Consider the following 22,668-nt stretch of genomic DNA (forward strand, 5'->3'; position numbering starts at 1 on the left):
ACTTATTGCTTCATTTATTTAGAAAATACGTCAGAATCAAAGACTAAGGTCCAACTTGTGTATACCAGTGTGTTAATCCCTAACTAGTAGTCTCTTCTATTTTTCTTTAGTAGGGCAACTAGGCAATATAATGAAATTAGTTGTTTCAACTTGGTGTCCTACCAAAGTGGAACCACGATGAACACACAAGGTGTTGATGAAATATAGTTGTTGCTTTTGCAGTAGAGGCTAGCTTGTGTATCAACTAGCTGGCTTCTGAAGTCATAACTGTCTCTAAAATGCTTTGATCGTGGCTTTATACCAAAGGCACATCCTCTCAACTGAGGTGTCGTAATAACATCTGACATTGTTTGCATGTCAACATCTTTTTTTAAAGCTTATTTCATGTCGTGTCATTCTTGCGATTTTTGTCGTGATTGTGCTGGTATTGTTTGATTTAACCTAACTATTTGAACGCCTTCTCTCCCGTCACCGAAACCCTTCCCACACCCTCTCTCTCTCTCTCCTCCTGACCCCCTAGCTCCTTGCCGTTCAGAGGCCTAACCGGTGCAGTCTCTTCTCTGTATAATTTAGGGTTACATTCCACAAAGCAAATGGGAGATGGACACTTCTGATGCGAAACTAGGTAGGTATTCCCTCTTACTAATGTACATGATGTTCACTAACAACTCTAGCTTCCAGTAATGTTCCTGTTACGCCACAGTGATATGATCTTCAACTTCATGATCTAAGCCATTGGTTTTCAAACCTCTCGTCGGGGGACCCCCCCCCCGCACCACCCCCAAAGACGTTTCACAATTTTGTTGTAGCCCTAAACTAGCTCACCTGATTTTAAGAAGTTGAATCAGGTGTGTTAGCTCTGGAATGGTTCAAATACGTGGAACGGCTGGGGATCCCCTAGGAGAGGTTTTGACACCTGTTGTCTAAACAGTTTCCAGTCTCCTTTTATTATAGGCAGACATGCTGAATACAAAATGATCTGATCAAAACACACAGGTGTGATCACAATAGTACATTTCAAATAAATAACATCAACTCATATTTACAATTACCATTTGCGCTTGCTTTAAACTGTGTACACAGTTTGAAGGGCAAAAAAAAAGTGCTTCAATATCCTGTTCTCCTTGCTTCAATATCAAAATGAGAGGAAGCGACTTTGATTTGAAGGGATCCTTGGTAATAAAACCGGACAACATGTAAACTTTCTTAAGAACATTCTAAATATTTATAGACAGAAAAAGAAATGTCAAAATACAGAATCTAAGGAGCACGGTCATCGTCGTCACGGTGACCGTGATATCGGTGGGTCATCGTCGTCACGGTGACCGTGATATCGGTGAAGTAGCATAGTGTTTATTATTTTGCTGAGTCGTGAGGTGACGTGGCGAGCGCTCTTCTCCTTACAGACAAGCTGGACGGCCTGGTGATGGGGGGGAAGAGGAAAAGGGAGGGAGACGACTTTCAGCTAACAGACGACTACGCCACACGCCACTCTGAGCCTGGCAAGAAGAGGGTAAAGCGGCATACCATATTATATTCTTGTCTTACTTGTTTCTCTTTAACAAACCATGATATATTGATTGTTTGACATTTCCCAAAACATCTCCATCATGTGGCGTCTTATTTATTATATTGTTTTATATAACCTTTATTTATTTAGGCAACTCTTTCTTATTTACAATGACAGCCTGACTGACTATAGAGATCATGGTTTGCAGACCATAAAATGTGATCGTTTGACCAGTCACAACATCTCTATAATCCAAGGCGCCTGGAGAATTTCATCACAAAATCTGGATTATCTATTGGTGAAAAATGTGGTTTTGATCGTGGTTTGGTGTGCTCCCTAAATACTGTTTCGCAAAATTACTAGAATATTTAACTTGAAATGCAATGTCAGACCAGCTAGCTAGCATGAACATAGCATGCCTACACTTCGTTCATTTCCTGCTCATGACCCCGCTGGATGTTTTTCCTTCCTCTCCTCTAGGTTCGCTGGGCTGACCTCGAAGAGCAGAAGGACGCCGAACGCAAGCGCGATATCGGCTTTGTGGTGGGTCAAACAGACTGGGAGAAAATCACCGACCAGAGCGGACAGATAGCTCAGAGAGCTCTGAACCGCACTAAGTATTTCTAGTAACAGAAGATCATTGCCCTCATCCCCTGCTTCTTGGTTTATAGGTATGTCCATTACATTCTATTAATAATCTAATTTGATACAGTATCGTTGTGTTTTTTGGAGGTGCATTGACGTAATGACGTGTCTTCGTTTATTACAGTTAGGAGAGAGGGCTAGTAGTTACTTTGACTTCATTTGGGAGTTATGAAACATATGTTCTATGTGAAAGCACCCAATAAAATGTGATTTGATTTCAAGTAACTACTATTTTTTGGTCGAAAAGCAGTGACTTAAATCTTGACTGAGAGAATGCATCTACACTGAACAAAAATATAAACGCAACATGCAACAATTTCAAAGGTTTGACTGAGTTACAGTTCATATAAGGAACTCGAGTCAATTTAAATAAATTAATTAGGCCCCAATCTATGGATTTCACATGACTAGGGAATGCACAAAAGCATCTGTTGGTCACGGATACCTTAAAAAAAATATATTTTTTTTAAAGTAGGGGCGTGGATCAGAAAACCAGTCAGTATCTGGTGCGACCACCATTTGCCTCATGCAGCGTTACACATCTCCTTCACATAGAGTTGATCAGGCTGTTGATTGTGGCCTGTGGAATGTGTACAGATTGCAACATTGGGCTGTGTGTTGAAACATGGCAGTGGATGAATGGCACGACAATGGGCCTCAAGATGTCATCGCAGTATCTCTGCATTCAAATTGCCATCAATAAAATGCAATTGTATTCATTGTCCGTAGCTTATGCTTGCCCATACGATAACCCCACCGCCACCATGGGGCACTCTGTTCACAACGTTGACATCGGCAAACCACTCGCCCACGCGACGCCATGTCATCTGCCCGGTACAGTTGAAACCCGGAATTCATCTGTGAAGAGCACACTTCTCCAGTGTGCCATCGAAGGTGAGCATTTGCACTGAAGTCGGTTATGACGCCGATCAGATCAAGACCCTGGTGAGGATGACAAGCACGCAGATGAGTTTCCCTGAGACGGTTTCTGACTGTTTTTGTAGAACTTCGTTTGTGCAAACCGACAGTTTCATCAGCTGTCCGAGTGGCTGGTTTCAGACAATCCCGCAAGTGAAGAAGCTGGCATGGTTACACATGGTCTGTGGTTGAGGCCGTTTGGACGTACTGCCAAATTCTCTAAAACAACATTGGAGAGGCGGCTTATGGTAGAGAAATTAACATTAAATTCTCTGGCAACAGCTCTGGTGGACCTTCCTGCAGTCAGCATGCCAATTGCACAATCCCACAAAACTTGAGGCATCGTGTTGTGACAAAACTGCACATTATAGTGGTCGTTAGTCCCCAGCACCTGAGTAATGATCATACTGTTTAATCAGTTTCTTGATATGCCACCTGGTCAGGTGGGATGGATTATTTTGGCAAAGGAGAAATGCTCACTAACAGGAATGTAAAACAAATTTGTGCACAAGATTTGAGAGGAATAAGCATTTTGTGCAAATGGATCCTTTTCTGGGATCTTTTATTTCATACTTTTACATGTTGCGTTTATTTTTACTCAGTGTAGTTATTAAATTGTCACAATTTTATTACACATAACAAAACACCGCTTTTTTCCAGCCGTTGTCTATATTATGTTTTCCTAATTTTGGAAGATGTATTGTTATTGTAAGATCATTAATTGAAAAAGTCCATTTGGATGGATGTAGCAATTGCAGATTACCCCTTTTTTTAGTTTTTTTTTTATATATGTTGCATATTTTTCAATCAGTTTTCATTTTTTTCCCTCTAGGTCTGCAGACTGAATATCAGAAGTCATCAGGACTACAAGCCGACGTTTAGGAAATCCATAGCTGTTTATTCCATTATTAGAATACAGGATATAGCTTTCTGTTGCGTTAGACATTCTTGATGTTCATTTAGAATATTTGTAGTTTTTTAATTTTCTTTCCTCCTATGCTTTCGATTGGCAAGTTCTTGCACCAGTGTGCTTCTCATTTTATACTGTACAAGCTGTAATGTCTACATGTATGTTAGCACTGTTGCTTATTTTAAGAAATAAACCGAAGAAACAATAAAGGTTTCACACACAAAACAACCAGGAGAGTCTCATGTGAGTGGTCATGTGGGCTACGTCATGGAGAGTCTTCTGTGATGTCTGTTTCATGTGAACCACATTCAGTAGAACCTCAAAGATACAAACCTCATTTTTATGGTGATATTTTTTTTGGTCTCTTTTTCAAAGTTACGAACATTACAGTATTTCAAAACATCCTCCATTTCCCGGTGTGTTCGTATCTCTAAGGTCCTACTGTGTTACAGGAAGTATGTAGCCTAGGTTAGAGTGGTGGATCAGGAAGGTTCTTGGTTCAAGCCCTGAGCCAGGCGATGAAGTGGAAACTGGACTGTTGGTGTCTGAGCCACTGGCTGCCATTGTGCCCATGAGCAAGGAACTCTCAAACTGCTACAGGGAGGCTGCACTGTGTCTTACTCATTGCCTCTCAGTGGGGGTGGGGGGGGTTGGGTAACGCAAAATGAAATGAGTTTTCAGTACTCAATCAAACCACATAGTATCACTTTATCTTTAATTTGATTTTAATTCAAAATCTGTTTCCCCCCCCCATTGCATTTCACATAACTTAATCTCCTAAACTTTAACATAAGAAAGTTCACACTCACTGTTTCTTGCAACAAATAAAATACTGAATTGAAAGTCCAGTATATATTTTATGCCGTTACATGATCTTACAAATAAACAATCCATGTTATAACGTGACAGTCACACAGAATCACCTTGCATGTGAAACACAACCAAAAATATAAAGTTTCTGATAATGGTAAATTCTACACTATCAACTTCTTAACTGAAGCAAAGGCCGTGTTCCTAATATTTTGTGAAGATTCCCTAATTGGTATCGAGCCAAAAAAGAAAACTAAGCCATCAATGGTCACTTTTTTACAGTAGGCTCTCGTCAGCAATATCAAGCATTACCGGCCCTAACTCCACTAAGGGACTTTTTCCTTCTGTATTCTCGTCACATGACTTTTATTCCTATTGCTAATTGACTGAAATAAATTCTGACTACACAGATATAATCCAGACTGTTTCTGACCTGTCAATCTGAGATTATCAAGCAGTGGTTATATGATCATATTGAGTGAATATTGTCAATTATGATTATCTGAGAGGAATACACTGTATCCTGTAGTTGTAAATAGTTGTTGAATGGCATACTGTACCAAATGTTCTGTACTATAGCTCAAAGGCTGCATCCCAAATGACTCCATATTCCCATTTATAGTGCACTACTTTTGACCAGAGCACATAGGGGCTGTCTCTGCGGTGCCACCTGTTTCACTGTATAGAAGGGCACACTTCCTTTTTTAAATTTAAACAACTGGTCTATACTCTAGTGCCCCCCAAAAAAAAAAAACGTTTTAGCATGGGCAGCGTCCATTGAGGACTTTCACCATTTTGAAGTAGTCAACTGGGTGAGACTACCTCTAGGTTCAGGAAGGATCACACAATTTAATCCTGGTCATCAGGTGGGATCAGCCAAATAATTATACTTGTGAGGAAATGTTCCATAACTGTAGGTGGCAGTACTTCACCAACCTTGTCTTTTTATATCTGTACAAACAATACACTCCAGATGGCAGTATGGACCCTTTCAGTTTGTTTATCTACTCATAGAAGTGGTAGAAGATCAAGGTACAACTTTTAAAATGGAGATGGCCTCCAATGGTCGCTGCCTGTGCGCTCACAGACGCCATAAATGGGACAAATACAACGTTGCGTTCTCTATACATCTTCTTTGCCCCAGGAATATAGCTATTGTCCTATTGCTGTGTGATGCGATTTTACTTAAGATACACAAGACCTAGACTACATGCCTCTGAAGCATCTGCTTTTAAGTGACAATCAACAGATGTTGCTGGCTATGAAGATATCACCGGAACACCTGTTGAAGACCTTATATGGAGCTTAGACGTTTCCTGGGCAATGACTGGAACTTTCAGCAGAGAGACGTCAAGGTGAGTAATATTGAATTAAAAAATGTGGTTAGTTACAGAATGTTTCTAAAAACTAAAATACCTAATAAAGCACATTTCTACCAATCAATATGTAGTAGCTAATGGATATTTAGACTGAACAAAAATATAAATGCAACATGCAACAATTTCAAAGATTTTACTTAGATTATATAAGGAAATCAGTCAATTTAAATAAATACATTTGGCTCTGATCTATGGATTTCACATTATTGGGAATACAGATACCTTTAAAAAAAATGGGCCTCACAATGGACCTCAGGATCTCGTCATGGTATCTGTGCATTCAAATTGCCAACAATAAAATTAAATTGTGTTCGTTGTCCGTAGCTTATGCCTGCCCATACCATAACCCCACCATGGGGCACTCTATCCACAACGTTGGCATCAGCAAACCATACATGGGTGGACGTACTCACAAATGATCTAAAATGACGTTGGAAGCGGCTTATGGTAGAGAAATGAACATTACATTATCTGACAACAGCTCATGTGGACATTCCTGCAGTCGGCATGCCAATTACACGCTCCCTCAAAACTTGAGACATCTGTGGCATTGTGTTTTGTGACAACGGCACACAGGTGCACCTGTGTAATGATCATGCTGTTTAATCAGCTTCTTGATATGCCACACCTGTCAGGTGGATGGATTATCTTGGCAAAGGAGAAACGCTCACTAACAGAGATGTAAACAACTGTGTGGACAACATTTTATAGAAATAAGCTTTTTGTGCGTATGGAGCATTTCTGGGATCTTTTATTTCAGCTCATGAAACATGGGACCAACACTTCACATGTTGCGTTTTTATATTTTTTTGTTCAGTGTCATTCAACTGTCTTTCGTTTCAGCTGTATGAAGTGAAATGGGATTTTTCTACAGTGTATTTTTTGAATATTGTTACTCTATACATGTCACATCAATTGCAATTTTGTAAAAACCTAAATTGTCTTGAGTAGAAGAAAAAACATGCACACTTGTTTCCTTAAGACCATACGTGTTTTAATATTAAATAATATTGTTCTTGTGGCTTTTTTGTTGTCTCTGTGTCTTTTCCTTTGCCACAGTCTGCCTTCTGTCCTCTTGAGAGTTGGAGAACAGATATTTTGATTTATCTAATGAAATAATCCTAGCATACTGCAGGTACTTAATATGCCTGCTTCAATTGATGTATGTATTAAAAAAAAAAACATGAACCAAGGCCTCTTGTATTATTGTTAATTGTGTTGATATAACAGAAAAAAAATACACATTGTACAATTCATTATGCCTGTTTTAAAATGACATACTGGTTCGATAAGGCTGTCTGCTCGACAGGCCAATTCCATTTCGATTCACTTGTCTGTCGAACAGAAATGTAATTTGCCCAGAGATTCACACAACTACAGCCACTCGCACATGGCAGATCTTTCTGTTTGTGGCATAGATAGTAGGCTGCTGAAGACTAGACTGCAGTTAATATGGTATTTTAGCTGTAGGTCTACTGCAGTTAATATGGTATTTTAGCTGTAGGTCTACTGCAGTTAAAATGGTCTTTTAACTGTAAGCTGACTGCAGTTAATATGGAATTTCCCTACTGCAGTTAATATGGTCTTTAGCAGATGCTGTAGGTCTACTGCAGTTAATATGCTATTTTAGCTGTAGGGCTACTGCAGTTAATATGGTATTTTAGCTGTTGGGCTACTGCAGTTAATATGGTATTTTAGCTGTAGGGCTACTGCAGTTAATATGGTATTTTAGCTGTTGGGCTACTGCAGTTAATATGGTATTTTGCAGATGCTTTTATCCAGAACTGTCAACATTGGTAGTGACACACATATTCAGTAGAGGCCTCTGGCACAAAGTCAGTCCCATGAGGGAAAATATTTATACATAAAGGATTAAACACACCTCTGACTATAGGAGTCTTTTCTTACCCGTGCATTTGTTTACAAGTTTCCTCTTCCCTCATTTGTTTTGGGGTTTTTTTTAAAGGAGGAGAGGAATTGTGGAAATCAAATTGCGAAAAGGTCTATGTTGTGAGGTGAGCTTTTGAAGGATGCTTAAATTCAGTGGGACATGCAGGAAAATAGTTTTGTTTTAATACAGCGCCAATCATCCTGGGTTAAACTCCTCTCTGTCTGGCTCTTTCTATGTTATGAAGCGGGCTTTGAATTCAGCCGGTACATCACTGTCCAGTTTACAGATAACCTTATAGATGGCTTTCTTCCAGGATGGGTCTGAGTCTCTGGCCAGAGTGATGGCTATGTAAAACTCCTGTAGTGTGATCTCAGCCACCTCAAGGAACCTGTCAGGGACCTGTGGATAAAAGGCACAATCGGTTAGATTTCAAAAGGGAAATCTGCAATTCAAACAAAGCCGCCACCATTTTCGATAAAAAGATGGGGCTGGAGAAATGTAACCACTTGCAAATGTATAAACAGAGCTATAGATGCAAAGACTGACCATCCCTGAGGTCAACATTATAACTAACCTATACAGACCAAGGACTGACCTTCCATTAAAACTAACCTATACAGACCAAGGACTGACCTTCCATTAAAACTAACCTATACAGACCAAGGACTGTATGATGACATCTGATTAGGATATGGAACATTTTCTGATATACAATGTACTTTTGTCAGACATTGATGGTAAGGTAAGTTATACATGCTTTTTATGCCAAAATACATGGATATTTCTTCAGCGGGAAATGTATTCCTTTCTGTGGATCATTGGCACCATCTGTTGTTCTAAATGACTTGTAGTGTCATGTGCTCAGTGGCCTGTGAGAGGAGATCACAATGCTTGGGTAAGTAAACAGGCCGGCAGCAGGCTTGTTTGAAAGGGGGGGGGGGACAGAGCACAATAAACATTTCAATCTCTATTGATGGACTAATGAAAACTTCTAGTCTCCAACCAGCTTTAGCAAGCAAGACATCTGACAGAATAAGCAACAACAACAAAAAGTAATGACCACTCTCCAACTCTTACCCCTCTGTACATCAGGCCCAAAATTATTGGCACCCGAGATAAAGATTAGCAACAACAACAAAAAGTAATGACCACTCTCCAACTCTTACCCCTCTGTACATCAGGCCCAAAATTATTGGCACCCGAGATAAAGATTAGCAACAACAACAAAATTGCAAATAAATAATACAAATGCTGAGCGATTGTACAATAAAAATGTGGATATATTTTAGCACAGAGAAAGAGATTTACAACAAATTATCTAAAATATGGGGGGGATCTATATTGGTACCCCTGTTTTCAATACCTCACCTTGTGAGGATAATGGTGCTGAGCGTTTTTCTACAATGTTTTTATGAGATTCTAGAACACATCTGAGATCATTCCTCCATCCAGACCCTTGATTTTCTTAGTCTGCGCTTATGAACTGTCCTCTGATTCAAATCACCGGTTTTCAATGGGGTTCAAGTCCGGAGACTGAGATGGCCGTTGCAAAATTTAGATTTTTGTGGTCAATGAACCATTTCTTGGTGGATTTTGATGTGTGCTTGGGTTTGTTGTCTTGCTGGAATATCCACTTGCAGCAAAGTTTCAGTCTTCTAGCAGAGGCAACCAGGTTTTAGGCTAAATTATTAAAGTTAATGATGAAAGTAAAGTTAATGATGCTGTTGACCTAAACAAAAGGACCCAGGACCATTGGAAGCAAAATAGCCCCGTAACTTCAAAGATCCACCATCAAATGTGAGGTTATTTTCTGCATCATTCTAGTGTAATATCATCCAACAAATGTAAAAAATACCTGGAGTTAGCTAAACAGCATTGGCACTTGGATTGGAACCAGTGTTATGGTCAGATAACAATAGAGCTCTTTGGCCAAGCACATCAGTGGTTGGTTGTTGTTGAAAGAATGATCCATTTGAAGAAAATAACCCCATGACTACTGTAAAATACCCATAGAGAAAAAAGTACTACTGTTTATGTTTGTGCAAAAAAAACACTACAGTGAATACTGTAGTATTTACTCTATGGTGTTTTTGTTGATATGATTGTAGTATTCACTGTAGTATTTTTGTGAACTACTGCAGTAGACTGTAGTATTTACCATGGTATTTATGTTTTATCTTATTTTTCTAGTTTTTATAAGGCTTTCTCCTTGAGGAAATCTACTGGACAAATATTAAAAGCAAATTGTCCAAAACCTGTAAATTGGACTGGGGTCTGAACAGCTCGGTTCATAGCTTGTACTCTTTTCTCTAACCTGTAGGGAACACAATATATAGACTATACTTGGCATGCAGGTTTCTCACTCTTGGGTGGCACAAATTGGGATATGGGGGAGGGGAAGGGGCAAGGCATATGCAAATTAATATTAGCATATCGATACAATTTGGCGTACAGTATACTACCAAATGCTATATATAGTAAGCACTACATGACCGAGGTATACTACAGCGTGGAGTATAATATTTTACAGTATACTACACAATTATACAGTAAGCACTACATGATCAAGGGATACTAGAGTAGTATAGTATTCTACAGTATACAATATAATTCTATAGTAAGTACAAGAGTATTCTATAGTAAACTGTAGTATTTTGTATGTAAGTATGGTGGTGGATCTTTGATATTATGGGGCTATTTTGAGTCGGGGACCTGTTTTTGGCTTGTGACTTTCAAAACAAAACCTTTATAACGCATCTTTATAAACAAAACAAGTGGGTTTTTTTTGTTTGTTTATTTGTGTGTGTTCACCAACTCACCATACAGCATTGATCTTTGTAGATGTGTACAGATAACGCTCAAACAAAAATCTGTGTGTTTAGACTTCCACTAAAATACAGTACACTACACTACATGACCAAAAGTATGTGGACACCTGCTCGTCGAACATATTCCGAAATCATGGGCATTAATATGGAGTTGGTCTCCCCTTTACTGCTATAACAGCCTCCACTCTTCTGGGAAGGCTTTCCACTAGATGTTGGAACATTCCTGCAGAGACTTGCTTCCATTCAGCCACAAGAGTATTGGTGAGGTCAGGGACTGCGGTTTGGCGATTAGGCCTGGCTTGCAGTCGGCGTTCCAATTCATCCCAAAGGTGTTCAACGGGCTTGAGGTCAGGGCTCTTTGCAGGCTAGTCAAGTTCTTCCACACCGATCTTGACAAACCATTTCTTTCTGGACCTCGCTTTATACACGGGGGAATTGTCATGCTGAAACAGGAAAGGACCTTCCACAAACTGTTACCATAAAGTTGGAAGCACAGAATCATCTAGAATGTCATTGTATGCTGTAGTGTTAAGATTTACCTTCACTGGAACTAAGGAGCCTGAACCATGAAAAACAGCCCCAGACCAGTATTCCTCCTCCACCAAACTTTACAGTTGGCACTATGCAGTCGGGCAGGTAACGTTCTCCTGGCATCCGCCAAACCCAGATTTGTCCGTCAGACTGCCAGATGGTGAAGTGTGATTCATCACTCCAGAGAACACTTTTCCACTGCTCCAGAGTTCAATAGCAACGAGCTTTACACCACTCCAGCCGACGCTTGGCATTGCGCATGGTGATCTTAGGCTTGTGTGCGGCTGCTCGGCCATGGAAACCCATTTCATGAAACTCGGTAGTGAGTGTTGCAACCGAGGACAGATGATTTCTACGCACGTCAGCACTCTGCGGTCCCTTTCTGTGAGCTTTGGTGGCCTACCACTTTGCAGCTGAGCCGTTGTTGCTCCTAGACGTTTCAACTTCACAATAACAGCACTTACAGTTGACCAGGGGCAGCTCTAGCAGGGCAGAAATTTGATGAAATTACTTGTTGGAAAGATGGCATCCTATGACGGTGCCACTTTGAAATTCACTGAGCTCTTCAATAAGGCCATTCTACTGCCAATGTTTGTCTATGGAGATTGCATGGCTGTGTGCTCTATTGTATACACCTGTCAGCAACGGGTATGGCTGAAATAACCGAATCCACTAATTTGAAGATCTGTCCACATAGTGCTGTGTATCTGTTGTACGTATAGACTTCCACTAACATACCTGTTGTACATGCAGACTTCCACTAACATACCTTTTGTACATGCCAACCACCCATAAACAATGCATTATGCCATTTTATCCTTTGATCAGATTGACTGTCTGATCCACCTGAGCAAACTTCAAGTGTATTTATTGGTGAAGATATGCATTATAAAAATACATGAGGTGAAGACATGAGCAGCACAATGAATACTAGCCTCTTACGACCATCCGCTATACAGATTTTAAAAAATTATATATATATATATATTTTTTTAAATCGGTGTGAATCCACTTAGCAAAACCGAATGTAAACTCTCTAGATCAGGATGGTCATATGAGGCTAAATGACTACACAAGCGAGATGTTTTAGCCTACCTGAAAGTCATTAGCCTTGTTGTAGTGCATGTTGAGTGCTCTGAAGAGCTCCGAGTCTCTGCTCACTGCTACGTCCTTCACACTGTTAACACCTTCCACTCGGGCCTGACGGGCAAACTTCTCCATCTGAATATAGTAGAACTCTCTGAAGTTACTGAACCATTTAATCAGCTGGGACGTGATGCACCGAGTGAGCTATACGGGGACACAAAAGAAACAGTTTGGGTAAGTACATTCTAAGTTATTGATGCTTTTTGTCATTTCATTTTGTAGCGTTTTATTTAGTTGATTTGTGTGTGTGTGTTGGTCATCCCACTGTTTCGACTGTCTTTGTCAATAAATCATGTATGAACTATTTGAATAAAAGCAAATTGCCCACAGTTATGTGTTCAGTGATTGTTTTCAATGAGGGGATTTTATCTCAACGTTGGTTTGCCCATTCAGGCATTCACTCTACCAGTAGAACGCGCCATAGGATAGGTCATTCATTATCAAGATACTTTTTAAATACCTGGACATCGGAGAAAAAGGTTTTGAGTACGTTGGAACTAGGGTAGCGAGTGTAGAAGAACATCAACTTGGCTTTCTTCAGGTGCTGTGTGGTCAGACCCTCCTACATGTCAGGTTATGGAGCAAACATTCAGGTGTTGTGTGGTCAGACTCTCCTACATGACAGGTTATGAATTTGGGGCTCCCGAGTTGCACAGTGGTTTAAGGCACTGCATCTCAGTGCTAAGACGCATCACTGCAGTCCCTGGTTCAAATCCAGGCTGCATCACATCAGGCCGTGATTGGGAGTCCCATAGGGCGGCGCACAATTGGCCCAGCGTCGTCCGGGAACGCCTGGGGTAGGCCATCATTGTAAATAAGAATATGTTGTTAACTGGCTTGCCTAGTTAAATAAAGGTTCAATTTAAAAAATGGGGGGGGAATGAAGCTAACACATTCAGGTGCTGTGTGGTCAGACCATGTCAGGTTACGTAGCTAACACAATGTACTCGAACCATGCATACATCAGAATATGAACGGATGAAAAAAATATATTGTATTCCTAGAGTGAATCATGTCCTGCACCCTTTGATTGTTTTCATCACAAAATAGGTTTTCACTATATTGGTACACTTCATTATACCCTAAGCATAGACTTCCTTTGAAAACAAGCTTTGGTTCCTGAATCCTGACAATTCTTAAGACGGGTATTCTTTTTAAATCAATGTTTTTCTCTGTTCTGCAATCATTAGACTACACTCGGATAGTAGAAGCAATTTCCTTAGGAGTAGAGATCACAAGATCAAAGGGCAAATTCTCCTTGAAATGCATCCTACAGCTACTAATGCTTCCCCAAGCCTCATAGATATTGTTCTCCTGGAAAGAGAGAAGAACATTGGATATTTGTTTATGGACTATCCTTGGGCAGAGGAAGGTTATTATTATTATTATTATGAGACACTTAGCTAAACCTCAAAGACATCGCAGAAGCTTTCTTAGACACAGTATTATTGATATGAGTTGTACTATATCAGAAGACAATTGGCTCACTAAAGAAAGCCTACCAAATAATCTCTTGGTGGAAATGCCATGCATTTGAAAAACACAGTTCAGGACCACAACATATAAACACTCATTCTACTGATTCACTGACTATCTGTAATATTACTGACTAATATTACTGACTAACTCTAATATTCTACACCAGCAGCATACCACCCTGCATCCCACAGGGTTGGTCCTGGTCAGTCCCTGGATGGGAGACCAGATGCTGCTGGAAGTGGTGTTGGAGGTCCAGTAGGGGGAACTCTTCCCTCTGGTCTAAGGAGATCCCAATACCCCAGGGCAGTGCGGGGGACATTGCCCTGTGTAGGGTGCCGTCTTTCGGATGGGACGTTAAAACGGCTGTCCTGACTCTCTGTGGTCACTACAGATCCCATTGCAATTAGGGAGTGAATGGACCTCCGTGAAATGAAAATGAATGGCCTTCCCTTCAGCAAAATATATCTGACCAAAACCCTCCATGAATGCTTAAAAAAAAAGTGACCCGCCCTATACCCAAAATAACAATTAAAACAATGTGGATAGCAGAGAACATGTCTACCCTTTACCCTCACCTCTTTGACAGACCAGAGACTTAGATATGCAGTTTTAGAAACTGTTCTTCGTCCTGTCAGCATTACATGGCAACACAGGAATTTTGATTGCGGGCCAGAAGGTTGTGGGTTCACAGATCACCGTGGACAAGAGCATGGGGTGGAAAGATCTCCTTTCATAGTAAAAGCATTGAATGAATCTAAAATAATTAATCTATCATCGTATTTGCAGGTCCGAGGAAGAAATAGCCTTTTATAAACATTTCATGATAGTCATTTTACAAAATGGCGCTGGAAAAAAATGGCAGCAGTTTTACGGCGCCTAACCAATTGTGCTATGTGGGTTTTTTTTCATTATTTGTAACTTATTTTGTACATAATGTTTCTGCAACCGTATCTTACGGCAAAAAAGTGCTTCTGGATATCAGGTCAGCGATCACTCACCTCAGATTAGACAAAGATTTTTTCTACAACAAAGACAACGCACAAGACATTCTCCAAACACCCGGCAGGGCCGACATCCACGTTATTTGCAAGAGGAAGCGACGCAGGTACAGAGGACAAAGAGCCGGATGCCTGGTCAGGACCTGGAAAAGGCGAGTGGGAAAGCTGCCGTTACCGTCAATACTACTCGCCAACGTGCAATCATTGGACAATAAACTAGACAAGGTACGATCACGAATATCCTACCAACGGGACATCAAAAACTAATATCCTATGTTTTCACGGAATTGTGGCTGAATGACGACATGGATATTCAGCTAGCGGGATATACGCTGCACCGGCAAGATAGAACAGCACACTCCGGTAAGACGAGGGGTGGCTGTCTTTGCATATTTGTAAACAGCTGGTGCACGAAATCTAAGGAAGTCTCTAGAGTATATTGTGATAAATTGCAGGCCACACTACTTGCCTAGAGAGTTTTCAGCTATACTTTTTGTGGCTGTTTATTTACCACCAAAGACAGATGCTGGCACTAAGATCGCACTCAGTCAGCTGTATAAGGAAATAAGCAAACAGGAAACCACTCACCCAGAGGCGGCGCTCCTAGTGGCCCGGAGACTTTAATGCAGGGAAACTTAAATCAGTTCTACAAAATTTCCATCAACATGTTAAATGTGCAACCAGAGGGAAAAAAAAATTCTAGATCACCTGTACTCCACACACAGAGACGCGTACAAAGCTCTCCCTCGCCCTCCATTTTATACATTCGACCATAATTCTATCCTCCTGATTCCTGATTACAAGCAAAAATTAAAGCAGGAAGCACCAGTGACTCGTTCTATAAACAAAGTGGTCAGATAAAGCAGATGCTAAACTACAGGACTGTTTTGCTATCACAGACTGGAACATGTTCCGGGATTCTTCCGATGGCTTTGAGGAGTACACCACATCAGTGACTGGCTTTATCAATAAATGCATCGAGGACGTCGTCCCCACAGTGACTGTACGTACATACCACAACCAGAAGCCATTGATTACAGGCAACATTCGCACTGAGCTAAAGGGTAGAGCTGCCGCTTTCAAGGTGCGGGACTCTAACCCGGAAGCTTACAAGAAAACCTGCAATACCCTGCGACGAAACATCAAACAGGCAAAGCGTCAATACCGGGCTAAGACTGAATCATACTGCACCGGCTCCGACGCTCGTCTTATGTGGCAGGGCTTGCAAACTATTACAGACTACAAAGGGAAGCACAGCTGCGAGCTGCCCAGTGACACAGCCTACCAGACGAGCTAAATCACTTCTATGCTCGCTTCGAGGCAAGCAACACTGAGGCATGCATGAGAGCATCAGCTGTTCCAGACAACTGTGTGATCACGCTCTCCATAGCCAAAGTGAGTAAGACCTTTAAACAGGTCAACATACACAAGGCTGCGGGGCCAGACAGATTACCAGGACGTGTGCTCCGGGCATGTGCTGACCAACTGGCAGGTGTCGTCACTGACATTTTCAACCTGTCCCTGATTGAGTCTGTAATACCAACATGTTTCAAGCAGACCACATAGTCCCTGTGCCCAAGAGCACAAAGGCAACCTGCCTAAATGACTACAGACCCGTAGCACTCACGTCTGTAGCCATGAAGTGCTTTGAAAAGTTGGTAATGGCTCACATCAACACCATTATCCCAGAAACCCTAGACCCACTCCAATTTGCATACCGTCCAAACAAATCCACAGATGATGCAATCTCTATTGCACTCCACACTGCCCTTTCCCACCTGGACAAAAGGAACACTTATGTGAGAATGCTATTCACTGACTACAGCTCAGCGTTCAACACCATAGTACCCTCAAAGCTCATCACTAAGCTAAGGATCCTGGGACTAAACACCTCCCTCTGCAACTGGATCCTGGACTTCCTGACGGTAGCAACACATCTGCCACGCTGATCCTCAACACTGGAGCTCCCCAGGGGTGCATGCTATGTCCCCTCCTGTACTCCTTGTTCACCCACGACTGCACGGCCAGGCATGACTCCAACACCATCATTAAGTTTGCAGACAACAACAGTGGTAGGCCTAATCACCGACAACAACGAGACAGCCAATAGGGAGGAAGTCAGAGACCTGGCCAGGTGGTGCCAGAATAACAACCTATCCCTCAACGTAACCAAGACTAATGAGATTATTGTGGACTACAGGAAAAGGAGGACCGAGCACGCCCCCATTCTCATCGACGGGGCTATAGTGGAGCAGGTTGAGAGCTTGAAGTTCCTTCGTGTCCACATCACCAACAAACTAGAATGGTCCAAACACACCAAGACAGTTGTGAAGAGGGCACGACAAAGCCTATTCCCCCTCAAGAAACTAAAAAGATTTGGCATGGGTCCTGAGATCCTCAAAAGGTTCAACAGCTGCAACATCGAGAGCATCCTGACTGGTTGCGTCACTGCCTGGTACGGCAACGGCTCGGCCTCTGAACGCAAGGCACTACAGAGGGTAGTGCGTACGGCCCAGTACATCACTGGGGGTAAGCTGCCTGCCACCCAGGACCTCTACACCAGGCGGTGTCAGAGAAAGGCCCCAAAAATTGTCAAAGATCCCAGCCACCCCAGACATAGACTGTTCTCTCTACTACCGCATGGCAAGCGGTCCGGAGTGCCCAGTCTAGGACAAAAAGGCTTCTCAACAGTTTTTACCCCCATGCCATAAGACTCCTGAATAGGTGGCTACCCGGACTATTTGCATTGTGTGCCCATCAGTGTGTGTTGTTTGCAATGAAACTGTCCCTGTTTGCAAATGATTAAATCTGCAATGTCATTAGAAATCTAAGCAAGGTACTTTCAAAAGTTAGGCCCACCTTTCCACCCCAGACAGAGTGGGGCCTACCTTTCCACCCCAGACAGAGTAGGCCTACCTTTCCACCCCAGACAGAGTAGGGCCTACCTTTCCACCCCAGACAGAGTAGGGCCTACCTTTCCACCCCAGACAGAGTAGGGCCTACCTTTCCACCCCAGACAGAGTAGGGCCTACCTTTCTACCCCAGACAGAGTAGGGACTACCTTTCCACCCCAGACAGAGTAGGGCCTACCTTTCCACCCCAGACAGAGTAGGGCCTACCTTTCCACCCCAGACAGAGTAGGGCCTACCTTTCCACCCCAGACAGAGTAGGGCCTACCTTTCCACCCCAGACAGAGTAGGGCCTACCTTTCCACCCCTGCTGGCTACTCTTCTTCTGTGGCTTAACCCAACGAGAGGAGGTCACAAGTGTTTCCCTTAAAGCTGTCTGAGTTTATACATCTTCTATTACACAGAAAGTGATTAGCTTAATCAGTTGATAGTGACAGAATTAGATTACTTCCCAAGCAAAGTACATTTTTTGTCTTCTTGGCTATAGAAGGTTGTAGCTCAGCCTCTGAATGTCAAAGCAATGAAACAATGATATCCCCATTTGCATCGGAGTCACGTCTCTCCCGGGAATTTTACAGCTTGTTTCTAGCATAAAGCATCACGGACCAAAACACTTATATATATTTTTTGATTTATTTAATTTTATCTGTATTTAACTTGGCAAGTCAGTTAAGGACAAATTCTTATTTATAATGACGGCCTAGGAACAGTGGGTTAACTGCCTTGGTCAAGGGCAGAACAACAGATTTTTACCTTGTCAGCTCGGGGATTCAATGTAGCAACCTTCCGGTTACTGTCCCAACACTCTAACCACTAGGCTCCCTGCCGTTCCCTGATATATGACTTAACTCTGATAAATACATAATGAGCAAGAAACATATTGTTGTTAATAAAATAGATTATAGTAGTAGCAAGCTAATCAAAGTTAACCTCCGGTCCTCCTTTTCGTCTTCGCGCTCTCCTTCTCAAGCTGAACAGAACATAGGTTAGTCCATGCGCAAGTTTTTATTTGGACTAGGACTAACCTTTTTTTTAACTAGGCAAGTCATCAAACATTATTTTCAGGCAGATGCCTTTGACTCTCCTCCTGAACTGCCGCCGTAGCCCTACACAGCACAGCCACTGGTTAAGCTGCATAAAAACACCACACTAACTAGCCTATAGGCTAAGGATCATGTGATTGAGACCACTCTAACTAGCCTATAGGCTAAGGATAAATGAAAAAAAAACACTAAACCCTCCACTACATAAAAAAGACTAAACCCTCCCCTAGACTACATTTAAAAACTACTAAACCCTCCCCTAGACTACATTAAAATACTAAACCCTCCCCTTGACTACATTAAAATACTAAACCCTCCCCTAGACTACATTAATACTAAACCCTCCCATTGACTACATTTAAAAACCACGAAACCCTCCCCTTGACTACATTAAAAAAATACTAAACCCTCCACTACATAAAAAGACTAAATCCTCCACTACATTAAAAAAATACTAAACCCTCCCCTTGACTACATTAAAAAAAAATACTAAACCCTCCCCTAGACTACATTAAAAAAATACTAAACCCTCCCCTAGACTACATTTAAAAAATACTAAACCCTCCCCTTGACTGAAATTGAAAAAGCATGACCCTCTCCATTTTCCTCCATGTAACCATTCTGTAAATGTTGGTTCATCACTTATCGTAAGAGTAGGGGTGTTAACCCCGGTGTCCTGGCTAAATACCCAATCTGGCCCTCATACCATCATGGCCACCTAATCATTCCCAGCTTCCAATGGTCTCATTCATCCCCCTGTAACTCTTCCCCAGGTTATTACTGTAAAAGAGAATATGTTTTCAGTCATCTTACCTGGTAAAATTACGGTTAATAAATTACTGATTTCACTGACTAACTATAATATCACAGATTCACTGACTTCACTCAAAGTATATAGTAGTATTCTATAGTTAAACACCGTTTCTCCCACTTGCCTGTCACCCCACCTCATTTCCTGTCTGAATAAAGTGGGAAAAGCCCTTGAATCAGAAAAGAATAGAACACTCTTGTAAAGGATACATTCAGCACATACGAGGTCCTCTTCACCATACTCTGAAAGCTACCACAGTCCATCTTGATGTGAGGGAGACCGAGACTGTCCAGAAGCACATGATGCCCTGTGGTCATGGGTTTGTGAGCCTGAGGACTCCCGGGTGGCCTGGAGGTCACCTTGGACCTCACAATGACCGGATCCCACGGTAAGTCAACTATCTCTGGGGTAGGCAGACCCATGGTACTAGGTCTACACTGAAGCTCTCCGAAGGTATCGTGATGGGAGCTGTTGTGTTTCACGTTGTCCAGTACTTGGTGGTTTTCCTGTAGAGCAGTGGGGTGGTTGTGTAGGAATGGAGGCTGGTAGAAATGGAGAGGCCTTGTCACTGTTAGGTTTAGAGAACATGGGCGAGTCATTGATTTAGGCTTTTGAACCACCAGAGATAGAGCCTCGGTTTGAATCTCTTGTAATTGTTGGGCCATACCACTCTCGGAACATGGGGGGAGTCGTGACATGCTGTCTACATGGGTGGATGTTGACGCTGGCTCGCGAGAGCTGAGGAACACGGTCTCGTCGTCTGTTTCCACCATTCCACCGTCCTCGGCGTGTAGTTGTGGTGACTTGATGAAAGTATGTGATATGTTTTTGAAAATTGAGTCAACGCTCGAGTTTACAGCTCTGGAGAGTTCATACTTGAGAATGTCTGCTAGGAGTTTGTCTTCGTTGTCTGGGTTTGAGTGAAGGTAGTCAGTTAGCTTGTTATTCTTCCACCCCAGATGACCTCTATCTAAAGGCATCTTATTGTTAAACTCACTGTAAGGGTCCAAGAACACCTCACCAGGAGATATCTCTGTCTCCACATATTCTTTGTTCCAAGTACTATGGTGGTCCTCCTCTTCAGACTCGTTAGTCTGATTCTCGTAGACCTGGATAAACCTGGCTTGGAGTTGACCCAGGAGCCTCTGCATGGTCTGAAGCTGCTTCCTCAGTGTATGTCCCTCGTCCGTACTCTTCCCGCTAACGCCCTCCGTCCTGGGGAGGTCCTGGTGCTGTGGCACCCTCTGTTTCCTCTTGTTTTCCAACATCTCACTCTGAAGGTGACTGGTTGGAGTGGTCTCCCCTTCACCAAACCCTTCACCTGTGAAATAAACACTGAGAGGAGAGCCTGCCATTCCTCTGATGATGTTCTCCACTCTGGCACGCTTCGCCCGGTGTCTGTCAACCAGCTCCAGCATCCAGTCCTGGGTCAACCCGGCCTCATTGGGTCTGAATCTAGTGGGACTGGCCCCGGTGGATGCCTGGCTGGCTGGAGACAGAGGTGCCATGGTGGTACTGCTGCTGTGGTGGTCCACCTGGTTAAGGTTTGTCAAGGCAGAGCTGGACATGGGAGCGTCTGGGAGGTAATATGCAGTGGTGCTCTCCTGCAGGGTTCTTTTACTCTCTATGGTTGTCCGTAGGAGCGTAGAAATAAGGGATCCACCATTTGACTGAGGGGGAGAGGATTTGTATGCGTTGTTGTGTAGAAAGGAGGGAGGATTCTCTGTCCTGTCCTCTGGGTAGGTGCTGCTGGAGGAATGATGCATGCTGTGGTCCAAAAGGCTTGGCTCCATGCTTCATGCAAAATAAACATACATAACCACAAATATAGTTTATAAGAAAAAACAGGTCTTTAGAAAGCATTTAACATTAGAAACTGTTGTAATAAAATCTTTAAAGGAAAACAATATTGTTCGTGGAAAATCATCAAAACTGCAAAAATGTTCCCCAGAAAACAACATATAATTTTAATGACAAAACAAAACTATATTTAAAACAGATTATCTAAAATAGTGTATTTGTGATTAAAACTATAATTTTGCCATTGGTAATAACTATGAAATACTGTATTTTACTGGCAGTTTGAAAGTTATAAGTTTTGTGAAGTCATTTACTAGACAATAATATTTGTATGGTGTTCGTAATGTGCAGCAATGATGCAGAAACAAACAATATTACTCACATTTTACCTCAAAAGATTGTTAAGGTAATGTCAATGCTAGAATTATGCAAATATGCATCCTGTAGAAGCACAATTAAAAATCACATTTTTTTTTAAAGAAAACTGTTCACTGAAATGACTGGCACGAGCATTTTCTTTTTATATATATATATAAACGCTCAATATATCAAAGTAGCAGCAGACAAGTTAAGACACAAACGAGAATATCTGTTATTAATTTGATCAAATCTAATCACACTATTTATTTTAATTTTAAAAAAGAACATGAATATCTGCGCACTTACTTTAAATGAGCATGTTGAGATTTTTTTTGTTGCAGCCTAGTGCCTACTTTTCACGTGTCTACTTCCAAAGACTCCACAAACACCGACAACAACAAACAAAAAAAGGATGCCTGCCTACCAGTTGCTCTGAGTGAATGTAGGCGTCCAGTAGCTGTCCAGAGACGATGCTTGCCACAGGGGAGAAGGGTTATTATAAACAGGGTTACTGTATTTCATCCACAATCAATCCACATGAGGAGGGGGCGTGGCACCTTATAATTATATCAACCTCATATAAATTAGCACGTACCATTACTGCCTCTGTGGGAACTGGATGAAAGACAAGAACATCCGACATTTCTTGGAAAATGTTATGTCAATTTTGCATCTAGAAAGTATGTAAGTGAGGTTCTTA

General features: G+C 41.8%; 2 protein-coding genes across 2 annotated transcripts in view; one reads left to right on the forward strand and one right to left on the reverse strand.

The window, feature by feature from the left end:
- LOC106571050 (YLP motif-containing protein 1) overlaps positions 1-4,392 on the forward strand; it is a 53,662-nt gene extending 49,270 nt beyond the window's left edge. Inside the window, exons 20-23 of the mRNA XM_045695268.1 lie at positions 574-625; positions 1,407-1,513; positions 1,991-2,181; positions 3,906-4,392. Of these exons, the coding sequence (XP_045551224.1) occupies positions 574-625; positions 1,407-1,513; positions 1,991-2,137 (306 nt within the window). The 3' untranslated portion in view covers positions 2,138-2,181; positions 3,906-4,392. The remainder of the gene's footprint in view (positions 1-573; positions 626-1,406; positions 1,514-1,990; positions 2,182-3,905) is intronic.
- A 2,580-nt stretch (positions 4,393-6,972) lies between these two features.
- Positions 6,973-22,614, reverse strand: LOC106571040 (prospero homeobox protein 1). The gene is made up of 5 exons (XM_014143679.2): positions 22,393-22,614; positions 20,018-21,602; positions 13,029-13,130; positions 12,518-12,712; positions 6,973-8,462 (listed from the first exon to the last, which is right to left on the reverse strand). Exons 1-5 carry the CDS (start codon positions 22,488-22,490, stop codon positions 8,295-8,297), a joined length of 2,148 nt encoding a protein of 715 aa, XP_013999154.2. The 5' UTR covers positions 22,491-22,614; the 3' UTR covers positions 6,973-8,294.
- Positions 22,615-22,668: the final 54 nt, after the last annotated feature.

The sequence above is a fragment of the Salmo salar genome, chromosome ssa15, assembly GCF_905237065.1.
Source record: "Salmo salar chromosome ssa15, Ssal_v3.1, whole genome shotgun sequence".
Taxonomy (NCBI): Eukaryota; Metazoa; Chordata; class Actinopteri; order Salmoniformes; family Salmonidae; genus Salmo; species Salmo salar.

Coding starts and splice junctions, on each gene's coding strand:
- LOC106571040 (XM_014143679.2), bottom strand. CDS start 22,490: ATGAAATACAGTAACCCTGTTTATAATAACCCTTCTCCCCTGTGGCAA. Junction 21,603..22,392: donor ACATTCACTCAGAGCAACTG/GTAGGCAGGCAT, acceptor TTTTGCATGAAG/CATGGAGCCAAGCCTTTTGG. Junction 8,463..12,517: donor ACAAGGCTAATGACTTTCAG/GTAGGCTAAAAC, acceptor TTTTATCCACAG/GTCCCTGACAGGTTCCTTGA.